The sequence below is a fragment of the Panthera onca genome, chromosome B3 (genome assembly GCF_046562875.1).
Source record: "Panthera onca isolate mPanOnc1 chromosome B3, mPanOnc1 haplotype 2, whole genome shotgun sequence".
In the NCBI taxonomy this organism is placed as follows: Eukaryota; Metazoa; Chordata; class Mammalia; order Carnivora; family Felidae; genus Panthera; species Panthera onca.
In genome coordinates, this window is record NC_138344.1 from 45,756,246 (window position 1) to 45,773,541 (window position 17,296).

Here is a 17,296-nt window from a genome sequence, read left to right on the forward strand (position 1 = left end):
GGGCATTGGTTATTTTTTAAAAAGCTTCCAGGTAGTTCTAGCATACAATCTGGTTGAGAACCACTGGTTTAAGGAGTGAATTTGAAATGCTGCTTTTTTTTTTATTAAAAAAATTTTATTTTAATGTTTATTTATTTTTGAGAGAGAGCACAAGTAGGGTTGGGGCCGAGAGATGAAGACATAGAATCTTTTTTTTTTTTTAATGTTTATTTTTGAGAGACAGAGACAGAGCATGAGTGGGAGAGCGGCAGAGAGAGGAGACACAGAATTGAAGCGGGCTCCAGGTTGTGAGCTGTCAGCACAGAGCCTGATGTGGGGCTCAAATTCACAAACCATGAGATCATGACCTGAGCTGAAGTCGTACACTTAACCAATTGAGCCACCCAGAGGCCCTGGGAGACACAGAATCTTAAGCAGGCTCCAGGCTTCGAGCTGTCAGACAGAGGGCTGGCTGACACAGGGCTCGAACCCGTGAACCATGAGATCATGACTTGGGTTGAAGTTGGACACTTAACTGACTGAGCTACCCAGGCGCCCATGAAATGTTTCTTTTATAAACATTTTTTTTTAATGTTTGAGAGAGAGAGAGAGAGAGAGAGAGAGAGCGAGCAAGGGAAGGGCAGAGATAGAGGGAGACACAGAATCCAAACTAGGCCCCAGGCTCTGAGCTGTCAGCACAGGGCCCAATGCAGGGCTTGAACTCATGGACTGTGAGATCATGAACTGAGCTGAAGTCAGTTAAGTGTCCCACTCTTGATTTTGGCTCAGGTCATGCATGATCTCATGGTTTGTGAGATCAAGCCCCACACAGGGCTCCGTGCTGACAGTGCTTGAGATTCTCTCTCTCCCTCTCTCTCTGCCCCCTCCCCTGATCTCTCTCTCTCTCTCAAAATAAATTAAAAATAAACTTAACGAAAAAGGATAGGTGAAATATGGATAGGCTAAAAGGAATGAGATCTCTTCAAATAGGAATTAAGAAGAAATGATAGTAAAAGTGCAGAAATGGGAAAGTATAAAGTGTGTACGAAGATAGAGGAATTAAAAAAAATTTTTTTAATGTTTATTCGTCTTTGAAAGAGAAAGACAGGGTGTGAATGGGGGAGGGGCAAAGAGAGAGGGAGACACAGAATCTGAAGCAGGCTCCGAGCTGTCAGCACAGAGCCCAACATGGGCCTCAAACTCACAGACCTTGAGATCATAACCCAAGCTGAAGTCAGATGCTTAACCAATTGAGCTACCCAGGCACCCCAAACATACAGGATTATTAATGAGCAGACACACTATATGGCTGAAGCTAAGTGTTGGCAAAAGAGGATAGTAGAAAATACCTTGCATTTTTATGCTCTAGGCACTGAATGCTACTGAACATTTTTGGTATATTACAGACATGATCAGGGCAGTATCCTACCACAGAAGCCTCCCTATAAGTTGATAAACTCCTCATTGGTAGCAGCTGTAAAAATGGAAGAGATGGATGAAGAGATAACAAAAAGGATAAACCAGTAAGATTTTTGGCAGAGCCATAAATGGCATAAGAAGAATTTAAAGTCACACTGATAACTTTAATAATAGTAAACACCATCATAAAGCCAGATCCTATTCTTCTAACCTCCTTTAACCCTCAAATATACACACCCATCATTACCAGCAATCCTAGTTCTATTTCTAAGGTTTATGTTTATTTTTTTTCCTAGGAAATAATACTTTTTAATGCAGTAATCTGTGAAAAAGGGATTGAGACTTAAAACAAAAGCTGATTTGAAGTAACACTTAGATTGTGAATCCATTGCATCCTAAAGGAGTATTTAATAATTACCTTCATAATCTGATGAATAAAAGAATATTATGCTGAATTTGTTTTTATTTTGAAGTAGATCATAAGACATCTCTAAATCCAGCTTCTTTAATTTAGAATAACAATTAAATAGCTATTTCTATATCATACCTTGTATTTGGTCATGGTGCTAAAATGATTATTCCGAAAGAACACACAAAGTTCTCCTTCCTGAACCGTTGAAGTTAGTTCACATAATCCATGGTATGTCAGTTGAGTGGCTGTGTTATTTAGAAACTGCTCAGCTACAAAGCCTATGGAACCAATGCATAGTATTAGATGGAAGAATAATTTCAAAATTAATAAGTTTTTTTTCTATTTACATTGTGTTCCAAGTATGAAGAATGGCCAATCAAAGTAAGATTCTCCCTAGTATAACATGATTGACTCCAAATTGAAGATTCTTCTTTCTAATTTTGGTATGGAAGATGTGTCTATAGACATTCTCCATCGCAAAGAAACAGTTATGTGAAATTCTTTTTAACAATAAATGTATTTACTAATACTTCACCTACTTCCAAAAAGGATTTCAGGCACTATTAATAAAAGATAGAGACACAATAAAACTAAAAATCATTCAAACAAATAAGAAGGCAAGAATTAGCAATTTAAAAAGTAGGTAGGAATGAAAGATGTATATCAGTAGCTACTTTCCCAATGGAAAGATGTTTAGAAATTAAAAGTAGCCTTAACAAATTGAGTTGGTTTTAAGATGTTAACAAAGATCCCAGATAATTCTCAGTTCACAAACTGTTCAGTTTTCGCCTTAAAAAACTAAAAGTAGGTGTGAGACCAAACAGAAAACACTGAGATAACTGATGCCAGTTTTATCCTAATAGCCTCCAAACTTACACCACTCATTATGTAGCTATATCAAGGTCAAAGACAGACATGATCGTTATTGTTTTCAAAACATATGAAATATAAAGTTTCTGGGGTTTAGCTGATCTTCATTATTTGTGCACTTTCATATTTGCAAACTCACCTACTAACTAAAATTTATTTATAAATACAAAATCAGTACTTGCTATGCTTTCAGGGTCAATCTTGGATATGTGCAAAGTGGCAAAAATTTGAGTCACTCAAGGCACACATTCTCCACTGAGATCAAAAAAGGCAGCATTCTGCTTCTTGTTTCAGGTTTCTTACCAAAACAGACTCCTCACCATCTAGTAGGTGTGCTTTCTTGGGGTGATTTTTACTGTGTGAAATGGCCCCCAAGCATACTGCTGAACGTGCTGGGTACTGTTCCTAAGTGCACAAAGGCTGTGACATATCTTACAGAGAAAACACATATTTTTGCAGATTCATTCAGGCATGAGTTATAGTGCTGTTGGCCATGAATGTAATGTTAATGAATCAACAATATGTATTAAATAAGGTGTCTCTAAACAGAAACACAAATAAAACAAGGTATGCATTTATCGATTAGTTGATGAAAATCTTGTGACCAGAGGCTCACAGGAACCTAATCTTCTGTTTCCCCTAGGAGCAGTGGTTCAGTATTCACTAATTCAGTGTTCATAGACACTTTATAGAACATAACTACCAGGACTAATGAGAATCTGTATAAATATTTTAAAAGGGTTCTTTCCTTCTTTCTCTTTCTTCATCCTTTTGCTCCCTTCTTTTAATAAGGAATGTCTCAGAAGCAATGAGGGTACGGGTGCGGTGGAAGAGAATGCCCTAAACAGTTTTGTAAGTGGGCAGGGAGGTACAGATATAGGAAGGAAAGATGAACTTATGTTAAGAAACTGACACGTCAACAAGAAATTGAAAATAAACTTGGGTAGGGCCAGAGGCAGCTGGATAACATAGGTTTATTCCACTCCCTCTCCATCCCTCACCCTTACTGCCCAGCTATAGCATTTCAAGCTGCAAAGTGAGTGTAAAAAGCTACCATTATATCAAACTATTCCAAGGAATTGGTTAAGGTCGGAGGGGAAGTGCAAAAAGTTATACAGGAGGCCCCGGCCAAAGGAAATTTATAGCCCATTAGTAACTTCTTGGGTTTATACATTTAGAAGAGCTCCCCTCTTCCATTATTATCATTACTTTGCCCAGTACTAAGTTATTGGGTAGAATGCATTAGTTATATACTAAAGCACTTGCTATATAATAGTCTTAGTTTTAAGCACTATACCTATGCTGAGAAGTACCACTGTTCTATATAATACATATTTTATATAATATGTGTAATGCTTCCTTCAGAAAGATATTTATGAATGCTCCTCCCACAACTCACACAACGTCCTCTCTACAAATCCCTTTCAAAAAGATACAAAAATTCAGTGGAGATTACTGAACTCACAACATTATTCATGTGTGTGAAATTAAATAATGCAACATTAGAAAGGTCTTTCTCAGCTACTTTATTCTACAGAATAGGACATCAGCTCAGAAAGAATACATGACTTGCTCAAGGACATAAAACTAGTTATAGCAATAGTCTATACTCTATAGTTATAGACTAGAACCCAGGAGCATTATTGGTATTAAGTTTAAAAATTTAGTGCTGATTACCATAAATACAGATTGAATTCTATTTCTCCCAAGCCATAAAGCATATCCTGATTTAGACTTATAGAGAACAATGTTTCCTAATTCCTTTACCAACTCTTAAAATGACCCCTGTGATTTTCATGGAATATTTGAAAGCCTAATCTAGTTTCAAATCTTCATAACTAATTCAACAAATTTTGGGAAACAATTCTAAGTGTTACACAGCACTTTACTTATCTGTATTGCTTTTAAAATGAAAGTTTATTTGCAACATTTAGCTTAAATTTCAATTTTAATGTTCTTGATACTATTATTGATACCAAAGGTAAAAATTAATATAATGGTAATAAGAAAAATATATTACTAAAAGTAAATTTAAGTTAAAAATTGTTTTCTTGACACTAGTTTTGAAAATACTTCTTCATTCCAGAAACTCGATACTAAATTTATCAAATTACTTTCCTCTATTACTGAAGAGTTTAGAGAACATAAAAGTACTAAGTATCTTAAAGGAACTGAAATTAGAGAGGCACTAAAATTAGGCAAAAAGGAACAAAAAGGATATAGGAGAAAAGGAAACTTGTCTTATTTTTAAATATTGACTAGATTTGGCACTAAGATTTGTGCTCAAATTTAAACTCAATCAGAACTTTGTCACAGTGATAGCTTTAAACAATGACTGCCTTTTTGGTTCATCTACTGTTGATTTTCAAAAATCAAATACATTACATCAATATTTTTTCTCAAGAGGATGGGGCAAAACAATCCCTTTTACTATGACAAATGCCCAGATTTCCATTGAAAATATAAGGGCTCATATAATTTGATGCCAGGGATGTAGTAGGGAGCCCAGAACATTCTATTGTGCCATAAAATAAGGAAGTACTCAAGAAATGAAGAGACATTATTAAAAAATATGGGGGGCTCTGGGGGACTCAGTCAGTTAAGTGTCTGACTTTGGCTCAGGTCATGATCTCACCTTCTTGACTTCAAGCCCCACATTGGGCTCTGTGCTGACAGCTCAGAGCCTGGAGCCGGCTTCAGGTTCTGTATCTCCCCGTCTCTCTGTCCCTCTCCCACTTGCACTCTGTCTCTCTCAAAAATAAACATTAAAAAAAAAAGGAAAAAAAAAAGAAAATGGGATCCAGGTTGAGAGGACTCCATTGGATATATTTGAGATAATTTTAAGCATCAAAAAGAGTAATGATAATAATGGATTAGAACACACTGAATAAAAAAGAATCCGTGAGTCTACATTGATAAAAAAATTTTTTAATGGGGGAGGAGAAAACATTTATTTTTATAGAAGAATGCCAACTAACAAATGTAGAAGGAATAATAGAAATACCATAACCACTACAGTAATAGTTTATTCAGACAAGAATCAATGAATGCTCATTGTACTGGGTGAAAGATTACTAGGGAACAGGATATTAAAAGTTTCAAAGTTTCAAAGCACAACATCAGAGACTACTTATTAATTACAAAAGATAAAGGACATCTTTACAACAAAAAGATCTAGCAGATACCACCTTAATCATACTTCAACATCACCAATAATGGAAGGAGCAGACATCTTGTGCCACCTGATTTGATGCATTGGGAAAGACAGAATATCACCTATATAGTATTCCCACCAAAAATATATAACTACGGGGCGCCTGGGTGGCTCAGTCGGTTGAATGTCCGACTTTGGCTCAGGTCATGATCTCGCGGTGTGTGAGTTCAAGCCCCGCATCGGGCTCTGTGCTGACAGCTCGGAGCCTGAAGCCTGCTTCAGATTCTGTGTCTCCCTCTCTCTCTGCCTCTCCCCAACTCATGCTCTGTCTCTATCTCAAAAATAAAACATTAAAAAAAATTTTTTTTAAATATATAACTATTCTACTCATAAGTAGACAATCAAATAAATCCATAATGAGGACGATTCTACAGAAAATTGGCCTGGACTATTAACAAAAGTCAGTATCAGAGAAGACCAAAAAGAAAAAAAGAAAAAAGATTAGGAATCTGTTCTAGATTACAGGAAACTAAGTTGATTTGATAAACGATTCTTGATTAGAGCCCACAATGAAAAAACTTAAGAGCTATACAGGGCTTTATTGGGACAACAGGAAAATTAAGAATATGAACAGTATATTAGATAAAAGTACTGTATCGATCAAAAAAAAAAGTATTGAATCGATGCTAAATTTCCTGTGGTAATTTATTGTGACTACATAGGAGAATTCTTTGTTTTTAGGAGACATATGTTGAAGGACTAATGGGCAAAGTGCTGTGATATTTGTAATTAACACCCACATGGTTTAGGAAATAGTGTGTATGTATGTATGTATGTGAACAGAGAAAAAAAGCAAAACTTCAATATGTTAATAATTGGTGTATTTGGGCAAAGTGCATACATATAATCATTGTACTATTCCAACTTTTTTATGTGTTTGAGAGTTTTCAAAATAAACAGGAAAAAAATCAGTATTTAATCAGAAATAACGTGAATTCAAACTATAATCTTTAGTGTTTACGGCACATGATAAAGACTTGATAAGTATTTGAATAAATAAATATCATGGAATTATTTAAGCATTGTTTTAAACTTAGGAATAATTGTCAAAGGAAAAATTATACCTGAGAAAGCATCCGGAATTAAGTGATGAGCTCTGGTGAAGTCTAGCAGCTGCTACTGTGCTATTTTTTTCCTTATTGATTTTTGCTGCCATGCCACACCTATCATTATACCAAGGATAATGTATAATGGCAAAAAAGTACTGCCATCCAGAAGAGGTAACAAATAATATATACTCTATGTACATGTGAAAGTTCTGTACTTTTGCTTACAAGGTATTGTCATCAAAAGAAAAAAATGTTACCTGAAAGAAGGTGAAAGAATATCTAATTCTATTTAACTAACATTGCTTTTTCATCAAAAAAGAATGATAGTAAAAATATTTCTGGTGCCTGGGTGGCTCAGTCGGTTAAGCGCCCGACTTCGGCCCAGGTCATGATCTCATGGTTCGTGGGTTCGAGCCCTGCATCGGGCTCTGTGCTGACAGCTCAGAGCCTGGAGCTGGCTTATGATTCTGTATCTCCCTCTCTCTCTGCCCCTCCCCTGCTCACGCTGTCTGTCCCTGTCTCTCAAAAATAAATAAATATTAAAAAAAATATATATATTTCTTTCTTGTATTCTGTACCTTATGGTGATGAAATATTTGAATTAAAAAATAAGGAGATCACCTAAGATTAAAGCTTAATACCTTTTAATAAATAAGGATTAGATATAAACTACCTCTTAGATATTTTATTGATTCAGAAGGAAAGTTACAGGTATGGGTCAAAAAGAAAAAGCAGACTCCTTCAGCTGAACACTATACCTAAGAAAATATGAAGAAGAAAACAATAGAGGAAAGCTAATTGCTACATTAAAAGTAAAAATATCCATTGTGGCCTTTTCTTTCCTATACTATTTCCTAGTGCCTATACAAGTAACCACTCGAACTGAGTAATTACTTCAGACTACACATTTGTAGTTTCTCATAAACAAAAAACTAGTTTAGCTTTTTAATTGTACTGAATTCCAAGTATAATTATTCCTTGATATAAAAATCTGATATGCAGAATTCTACCATTACAAAATTCATATATCAAGGAATCCATCAATTCTGGTACATATTACCCAAAAATTCTATAGCACTAAAGAGGATGATTCCTTCCTTGATTTTATCAAGGAGTTCTTCTCAAGTTATAACTATATAAATTAGTTATAATGGGGCACATGGGTGGCTCAGTCGGTTAAGCACCCGACTTTGGCTCAGGTCATGATCTGGTGGTTCGTGAGTCCGAGCCCCACATCAGGCTCTGTGCTGACAGCTCAGAGTCTGAAGCCTGCTTCAGACTCTGGGTCTCCCTCTCTCTCTGCCCCTCCCCTGCTCACACTTTGTCTCTCTCAGGAAATGAATACACATCAAAAAAAACTTTTTTTAAATAGTTATAGTTTTTTGTAATCCTGGGGAATCAATGTTAGAGAAATAGGAACATTAGTTATAACAGCAGGTCGAGAAAAAGAAGAAGTGATAAAGGGACTGGATTTGTGTTGTTGGGGGTGCTAACGTTCACTTTGTTAATTAGTGTACTGCCTAAGTCCTACCCTAGTGACATTACAGCCTGCCTTGGGAAAATTGCTGTCAACAAGCATTCCCTACAGCTTCATACCCTATAAGCCTATTCACCAAAATATCACTTCTCTAGCTATCAATCCATCTGTTAACACTTTCTGAATCCTATTGTTCCCTAAGGTACTACAGAATAGCATATTGGAAGTTACTGAGATAGCTGGAATCTACACATGGCAATTTTCTTTATAGTCTATTTAATATTTTTAGGAATATATAGTAATGAGAGTTTGGATCAAGAATGGAAAGTTCTAGGGGCACCTGGGTGGCTCAGTTGGTTAAGTGTCCGATTTCGGCTCAGGTTATGTTCTCAGTTTGTGGGTTCGAGCCCCGTGTCAGGCTCTGTGCTGACTCTCAGAGCCTGGAGTCTGCTTTGGATTCTGTGTCTCCCTCTGCCCCTCCCCTGCTCATTCTCAGTCTCTCTCTGTCTCTCAAAAATAAATAAACGTTAAAAATTTTTTTTTGTTAAAGAATGGAAAGTTCTAGTGAGTAGAATTTTATTAATTGGAAGTTTTTTTTTTTTTTAACACCTTTGATTGCTCCCCTCGCCCCTATAATTAAACTTTGTTTCATTGGGTTGCAGTGAAAGAGTTGTCATACAAATTAGTGACTGATATTCCTGTATACTTACGTGTTTATTCCATGTAAAAATCCAAGATAAGTCTCCACTAAAATACTCTGTATTTTCTTGCTACTTACTTCTTGAATAAATGTGTTAAACTTACGGATCTATTGAGTAATATAATTAGTTGGGTTCTGATTAATCAATATAGTATGTAATTCATGTACCTATTTTCTTTTACATGTTCTATCTCTTGTAGTCACTTAATTTTTAATGTGGTGATTATAATCAACTTTTAATATACCCCATGTAAAAGAACTGTGTCTGAGCGACACAGTTTCTCCTATTTCTCGTGATTTCTCTTTCTTTTGCTTACCCTTTAAACAGAGGAGAATAGCAGCCTGAGTATTTGTGCATATTATGAGAAAGTGAAGGAGGTGGTAGGAAAGGTATATCCAAATACTATGGCTCCTTACAGCATTCTGGTTTCAAATATGCTCTTCCCTTCACTGATCAGAACACAGCTAAAAAAACATGAAACTATTTCTATACTGACAAATTTAGCAATTTTAATTAGTTAGGGACTAGGAAAACTGATGATCAGAGTATACTTTGATTTAAAATGGTGTTTTAATATACTATATACTAAAATGAACACTTAAGCATATAATACTCATTTCAGTCAACTAGGGGATGAATTATAAAATTCACTCAGTACTCCCAAATAATAATCCTAACCCTTTTTTCAAAAAAGAGTAATTATCAATAACTCCTGGGTAATTGACCTTATCAAAGGTAACAAGTGATTCCAAAGATTTTTAGTAGAATCCAGGCCTGATTCTAGAAGTGAAAAGTGTTGTAGAAAAACCTTTCACTGGTATCTTTATGAATAATTACTTCTTTGAATTCCCACAGGTAGCATCACTTGTATTTTTTAGAAGTCTTATTTATGACACTTAAAAGATATTAAATTATAAGACAAGTTATTTTGCCAAGAATATGTCAGATAATAGCAGCACTCACCCACCTTCACTAACCAGCTCACTATTGTCTGACTGCTTACAAGAGATGATCTTCTCCACTAGCTGGTTGTAGCTGCAGTTACCAACAGCTTTTACAATGTCATCAATCTAGAAAACAAATGACTGTCTCACTAATCACAATAAGATTAAAAACAATAACAAAGAAACCCCTATCATTCTTTAGGGTTTTATTCTAATATTATATTAAGTATAAAAGTATTACTTATTAAAAAAATCAACACCCAAGAGTTTCTAATTTTGTTTACATCTCACTATAACATATTATGAAAAATATTGCTTAGCTATATTTCAATTATACAAAAAATAATGAAATGGGATTATTACATGCAACTTTATTTCTTAAGTTGTAAAGATGCATTTAAGTGATTAAAATAAAAAGCAAACTATTTCAGGAGGAAAAATAAGAAAATTTCAGGGTTTTTTTCCTAAAAAATTAATATTTTGCATTTAAAACAAGGCAAATCTGAAGATATTAATTTATGGGATTCACAAAATTTTCCCATTTTATTTATTATTTAGTTCATAGCAAAGTATAGTGGAGATATGAGTAGATACAACTGTCATTTTCCTGAAGAAAAGTTAATATTATATTAATCAGGGACAGCATTTGCCTCATGAGTCTTACTTAAACTCTTTGTCTTTGGCAGTCTAGTAGAAAAGTAAATGTAAAGTTTAAGCTATAGGAGAATAAAACTGGGCATCTCTACTCTCCTTCCATTATACTTTGCTTTGACTACTGAAGAAAAATAGGTTTCTGGTGGCTAAACAACTTGTTTTGATTGCCATCCCATCTGTAAAATATACTTACTTATAAACAATTTACATGTACTACTGTATTGATATATATATATATATATATATATATATATAATACATATACATAATAAAACAAATATAAATACGTTGACATAAAATAAGAGGGCCAATGTTTTCTTTCTATATCCAAATGATCCTTCTTAAATACTTACTCTTTGAACACCACAAGTCTTCACATATAAGTGTACAAGTGTACAAGTAATGCTCTGGACAATGGTTCTCAAACTGGGGAGCTTGTTAAAAAGATCTAAAAGAATTCCAGACTCAAGTTGCTTCTCTTCTCAGTTGTCTAAGTTTTCATTCAATTTCTGCATAGCAAAGTTTAGGAACAACTGCTCTAGGCTATGATTTCTTTGTTCCTGCAAAATTCTAGGGTGGAAAAAGCCTCTGAACCATTGTGGGATAACTGTTGAGAAGAGCAGTTAATTGAAAAAAGTCAAAGCAGGAAACTGTGAAAATTGTTATATATACATATCTTACACATTTTATGTTAAAATACGCAAAGTATTCACTTCTTAATCTTTTAATGCAGAGCCAAATAAGGCCTTTTCTTTGAAAGCAGATCTTTTGGTTATGATTCTATGTAAACAACACAAAAGAATGAGACTTCCAGTTTCGATTTAAAGTGAAAACCTAGACCCTTAAGAAGCAATTTGAGGGCAAAATTCCTTTAGATTTTCATTATTTTTCTTAACACTTTTACTGTTTACAGCAATTTTTTTTAGTGACTCAACTTCATTAAGTCTTTCCAAAGAATCTGAATTTCCGATCTTAAAGAATCTAAAAAAATACATCTATAATAAATACAAAATCAATATACAAAAATCAATTATATTGCTATAGACCAGCAATAAACAATACAAAGATTTCAAGTTTTCATAGGCAGAATCTCTACATTTTTTTTTTTAATGTTTATATACTTTTGAGAGAGAGAAAGAAAGAGAGCATGCATGAGGGCCAGGGGCAGAGAGGAGACAAAGAATCCGAAAGTGGTCAGCACAGAGCCTGACATGGGGCTGGAACTCACGAACTGCAAGATCATGACCTGAGCCAAAGTAGGAAGCTTTATTGACTGAGCCACCGAAGCGCCCCTCTATGTTAGTATTTTATTCAATTAATTCATTTGGGAGGCTTTTATGCACTATTATGTATTACATGCTGTTAGAGAAACTGCAGACTCAGCAGTGTACAAAAGAGATGGTCTATGCTTTCATAAAGTTTACATTCTAAAGACAATAAACCAAATAAACAAGACAATAAACCAAATAAACAAATATGTTATATGCTAGGTAGCTATATATAGTGGTATGCAGCTGTTCTTTGTTCATTTTCAATGTTTAGTATTCCACAGTATGGATATACCATAATTTTTTATCATTCATCTTTTGATAGCTATCTAAATTGCTTTCACTTTCAGGCTAACAAATAATACTGCTATGAATATTCTTACACATTTATCCTGTTCTACACATAAAGAGTTTCTCCAGGGAATATGTCTTATCAAATTGCTAAGTCTTAGGTTATGCTTATCCTCAACTTTACTAGAGAACTCCAAACTGCTTTCCAAAGTAGAAAGTCAATTTATATTTTCATCAGTGGGAAATGAGAATTCTCTACATTTTAAATCTTCTCCAACATTTAGCACTGTAAGACATAAATATTAACCGTTCTAATGCCTGTATAGTGGTATCTTATTTTGGTTTTATTTTGCATTTCCCTGATGACTAGTTCATATGTTTACTACTTTTTTGGATATCCATTCTTGTCAAGTGCCTGTTCAAGTCATTTGCTTTTTTTTTTTTTAAATTGGATCAAAAGTCATGTGCTCTACTGAATGAGCCAGCCATACACCCCCTTCTGTTTGTCATCTTAAAATTCTTTTTGAAGAAAGTTTATCTGAAGAATTTTAGCTTTGTTAATCTTTATTGTATATTTACTTTATATTTTAATATTTTCCGCTCTTAGAGTGGATATATAGCTTATAAATACCTTAAAAAATATTTACTTGTAGGAGCTCTTTATACATTCTGCATGTTAGCCCTTTATTTATTTTATAAGTTATAATCATCTTCTACTCAATGACTTGCTTTTACATTTTCTTTAGGATTTCTTTAAATAATCACAAGTTCTCAATTTTAATGTAGTCATGTTTACCAATGTTCTTCATGATTAATGTATTTGTTTTAGAAATCTTTTCGTATTAAGGTCAGAAACATACTCTCAAATTTGCAGTTTTAGCTTTGACAGTTAAACATCAATGCATATGGAACAGAATTTTATTCCGTGAGTTGGGAGAAACAATTTCATTCTTTTCTAATTGGCTATCTAATTAGAAATCTGAATTGGCTACCTAACTGGCTAATTAGGCTATCTAATCTAATGGCTATCTAATTGCCTTAGCACCTTTTATTGTAAGGGCTGCCTTTCCCTTTTGCTCTACAGTGCTTATTTATCTATATATGTATAGTCTTTTTGGCTTCTCTATTCTCTGTCATTGGTCCAATTCTTAATTACAATATTTAAAATATTTCCTATCTGGAAGACCAAGTCCTCCCTGCATGTTCTGCTTCAAGAATATCACATTTTCTATTCCTGGCCCTTTGCATTTCCATATAAATTGTAGACTCCACTTGTCTCCTTCCACAACTACTCCCCATAAATCTGATGGGATTTTGTTTGGGGTTATACTGAAACTAAACTACTTTAGACAAAAAGGACATCTGTATAAATTGCCTTAAAATCTAAAATCCAAGAATAAAAACCTACATTCACATAGGTCTCTAATTTCTCTCAAATTTATAATTGTCCATACACAGGTCTTGCACATCTTTTTGTAAGATTTATTCTTAGAAACTTATGCTATTTAAATGACATATTTTTAAAATTTCGGTTTCTGTTTGTTACTTTATGTATTTGTTTTTAAAGATTTTATTTTTAAGTAATTTCCACACCCAACATGGGGCTTGAACTCACAACCCCAAGATCAAAAGTCACGTGCTCTCCCAAATGAGCCAGTCAGGCACCAACTTCTGTTTGTCATCTTAAAATTCTTTTTGAAGAGTATTTATTTGAAGAATTTTAGCTTTGTTAATCTACTTTATTATATATTTACCCTCTATTTTAATACTTTCTGCTCTTAAAGTGGATATACAGCTTATTAAGTTAATAAGCTTTTGGGGCACCTGGGTGGCTCAGTCGGTTGAGCGGCCGGCTTCAGCTCAGGTCATGATCTCACAGTCGGTGAGTTCGAGCCCCGCGTCGGGCTCTGTGCTGACCGCTCAGAGCCTGGAGCCTGTTTCAGATTCTGTGTCTCCCTCTCTCTGCCCCTCCCCCGTTCATGCTCTGTCTCTCTCTGTCTCAAAAATAAATAAACGTTAAAAAAAATAATAATAAAAAAAATTAAAAAAAATAAGCTTTTAATCTTTTCTTATTCATTAATATATTAATTTAGGGCTTTAAAAATATGGATTTAGTTATTATACAGTTTAAAACATACTCTAAGTTTCATTATGATTCTTTGAACCCAAACAATTTCTATTGTTTTTCTACTGATTTCTAGCTTAACTGCACTGTGATTAGAGGATATTTTATATTCTATATAATTTCAATCCTTAAAAATTTGTGGAAACTTGCTTTATAGCCCTGTAGTAGGTCAGTTTTTGTAAATTTCATGAATGTATATAAGTAATGTATAATCAGGTTCAAGAAAAAAACAGGAGAAAGTATCACGGACAAGAGGAGACTAGGAAGATATGATGATTAAATGCAATGTAATATCCTATATTATGGAACATCAACAACACAAATTAGGAGAAAAATGGGTGAAGTGTGTGAGACCTGAAACCATAAAAATCCTAGGGGAGAACAAAGGCAGTAACCTCTTGAACATCAGCCGTAGCCATAGCCACTTCTTTCTAGATAGGTCTCCTGAGGCAAGGGAAGGGTAAGCAAAACCAAACTCTTCCTTCCACAGTGAAGGAAACACTCAACAAAACTAAAAGGCAACCTACAGAATGGGAAAAGATATTTGTAAATAACATATCTGATAAAGGGTTCGTATCCAAAATATATAAAGAAGTTATAAAACTCAATACCCCAAAAATGCAAATAAAAAATGGGCAGAAGACATGAAGAGACATTCTTCCAAAGACATACATATGGCCAACAGACACATGAAAACATGCTCACCATCACTCGTTATCAGGGAAATGCAAATCAAAACTACAATGAGTTATCACCTCACACCTGTCCGAATAGCTAAACTCAACTACACAAGAAACAACAGGTGTTGGCAAGGATGTGGAGAAAGGGGAACCCTCTTGTACTATTTGCATTCCTGATGCAGCCACTCTGGAAAACAGTATGGGGGTTCCTCAAAAAGTTAAAAATAGAGAACTACCCTACAAGCCACCAACTGCACTACTAGGTATTTATCCAAAGAATACAAAAATGTTAATTCAAAGGGATACATGAACCCTGATGTTTATAGCAGCATTATCTACACAATAGCCAAAATAGGGAAACAGCCCAAGTGTCCATCAATTGATGAACAGATAAAGAAGATGTGGTAAATATATACAATAGAATATTACTCAGCCATAAAATAAGAAATCTTGCCATTTGCAATGACATGGATAGAGCTACACAGTATAATGCTAAGTGAAATAAGCCAGTCAGGGAAAGACAAATACCATATGATTTCACGCATCTGTGGAATTTAAGAAACAAAACAAATGAGCATACGGGGAAACAAAAAAGAAGCGAGAGGCAAACTAAGAAACAGACTCCTAATTATAGAAAACACACTGATGGTAACCAGAGGGGACGTTGGTGGGGGGACGGGTTAACTAGTTGATGGGGATTAAGGAATGCATGCATTGTGAGGAGCATTGGGTGATACATGGACATGGTAAATCGTTATACTGCACACCAGAAACTAATATTACACTGTATGCTAACTGGAATTTAAATAAAAATTTTAAAAAACAATAAAATAAATTGGTGAAGTGTGAATGAAGACTATAATATAGTTAATAGTAATGTACCAAAATTAAGTTTTGACACATGTACCAAGGTCACATAAGATTAGGAAAAATGGGGTGAAAATCATTTTTGCAAATTTCCTATAAATCTGACATTATTCAAAAATAAAAAAGTTATTAATTCTTTTTAAAAATATGCATTAATTAGGTTTTCTTTTCTGCTTCTATCAATTACAGAGAAAGATATATTAACATTTTCCAGTATGGTGATCTATTGCTATTTACAATTCTGTTAAATTTTGCTTTATGTACTTTGAGATTATGTGATTAGGTGCATACAATTTTTTCTTTTTTTTTTTTTGGTCAAAAACTGACCTTTATCCTTTTCTGACAGTTCCCATGGGTCCAAGGAATGAACAATCAATTAGGTATTTACTTTCTAGGTGTCTCCAGATACATATAAATCTAATTTTCCCCCCTCTTTTTACTTGCAATCTGTTTTTTATGTCTCTTGTAAATAACAAACTACATAGAATCACTTTTAACTAGAGGATTTAGTCCTATTTATACTTACTGTATCTATTTATATATTTGAATTTATTAAATCTATTCTCTTTGTTCCATCAGTTCAACATTCCTTTACCTTTTCTTTCCTCCTTCTTTTTAGATTAAATTTTCTCTCTTCTACTAATCTAGAAGTTACCCACTATGTTTTCTATTCTTTTCATAGTTACGCTAAAAGAGCATTATCGAATAGCACATTCTGTAATAATGGAAATATTCCAAATCTGTGTTTCTCAATAAGATATCCACTAGCCACAGGTTACTACTGAGTGGCTGAAATGTAACTAGTGCAACTCAGAAAATAAATTTTTAATTAAATTTAAATAGTCACACTTGGCTACCACATTGGACAAAAAAGTTACAGAAACTGTAACATCTAATCCTACAAAGCCAAAGTTAATATTCTCTTCTTGAACAATTCTAGGCCCTTAGAATACTTTACCTACCTTCCTCCCAACTTATGTTACTATGTTTACATATGCTAATGCTTTTTTTAAAATCCCAAAAGATAATGTTATATTTGATACAGCCCACATTTATATTTATCCACATGTTTATCATTTTATTTTCTCTTCATTCACTTTTCCCTCTGAGATCACTTTCCCTCTTTATAAAATCCGTGTTTAGACTTTCTACTAATGATGGTCTATTGCCAAGAAGCTTTTTTTTTTTTTAAATGATTTAAAAAAAAAAATTTTAAGTAATCTGTACACCCAGTGTGGGGCTTGAACTTACAACCCCGAGACCAAAAGTCACATGCTCTACTGACTGAGCCAGCCAGGGGCCCCCAACAAGCTCTTAATTTAATTAATCTACAAAATGATTCTTCA

General features: G+C 34.1%; 1 protein-coding gene across 7 annotated transcripts in view; it reads right to left on the bottom strand.

The window, feature by feature from the left end:
* MINDY2 (MINDY lysine 48 deubiquitinase 2) overlaps positions 1-17,296 on the bottom strand; it is an 83,502-nt gene that overhangs the window by 28,700 nt on the left and 37,506 nt on the right. For 6 of the 7 annotated variants that reach the window (XR_009606692.3, XR_013556310.2, XR_009606691.3 and 3 more), the window contains exons 5-6: positions 10,089-10,191; positions 1,946-2,088 (exon numbers count right to left, since the gene is read on the bottom strand). The exons of the other annotated variant lie outside the window; for it this stretch is intronic. Coding sequence is in view for 2 of the 6 variants with exons in the window: in XM_060621063.3 (XP_060477046.1) it covers positions 1,946-2,088; positions 10,089-10,191 (246 nt within the window). In the remaining 4 variants the exon portion in view is untranslated. The remainder of the gene's footprint in view (positions 1-1,945; positions 2,089-10,088; positions 10,192-17,296) is intronic. 7 annotated transcript variants of the gene reach the window in all.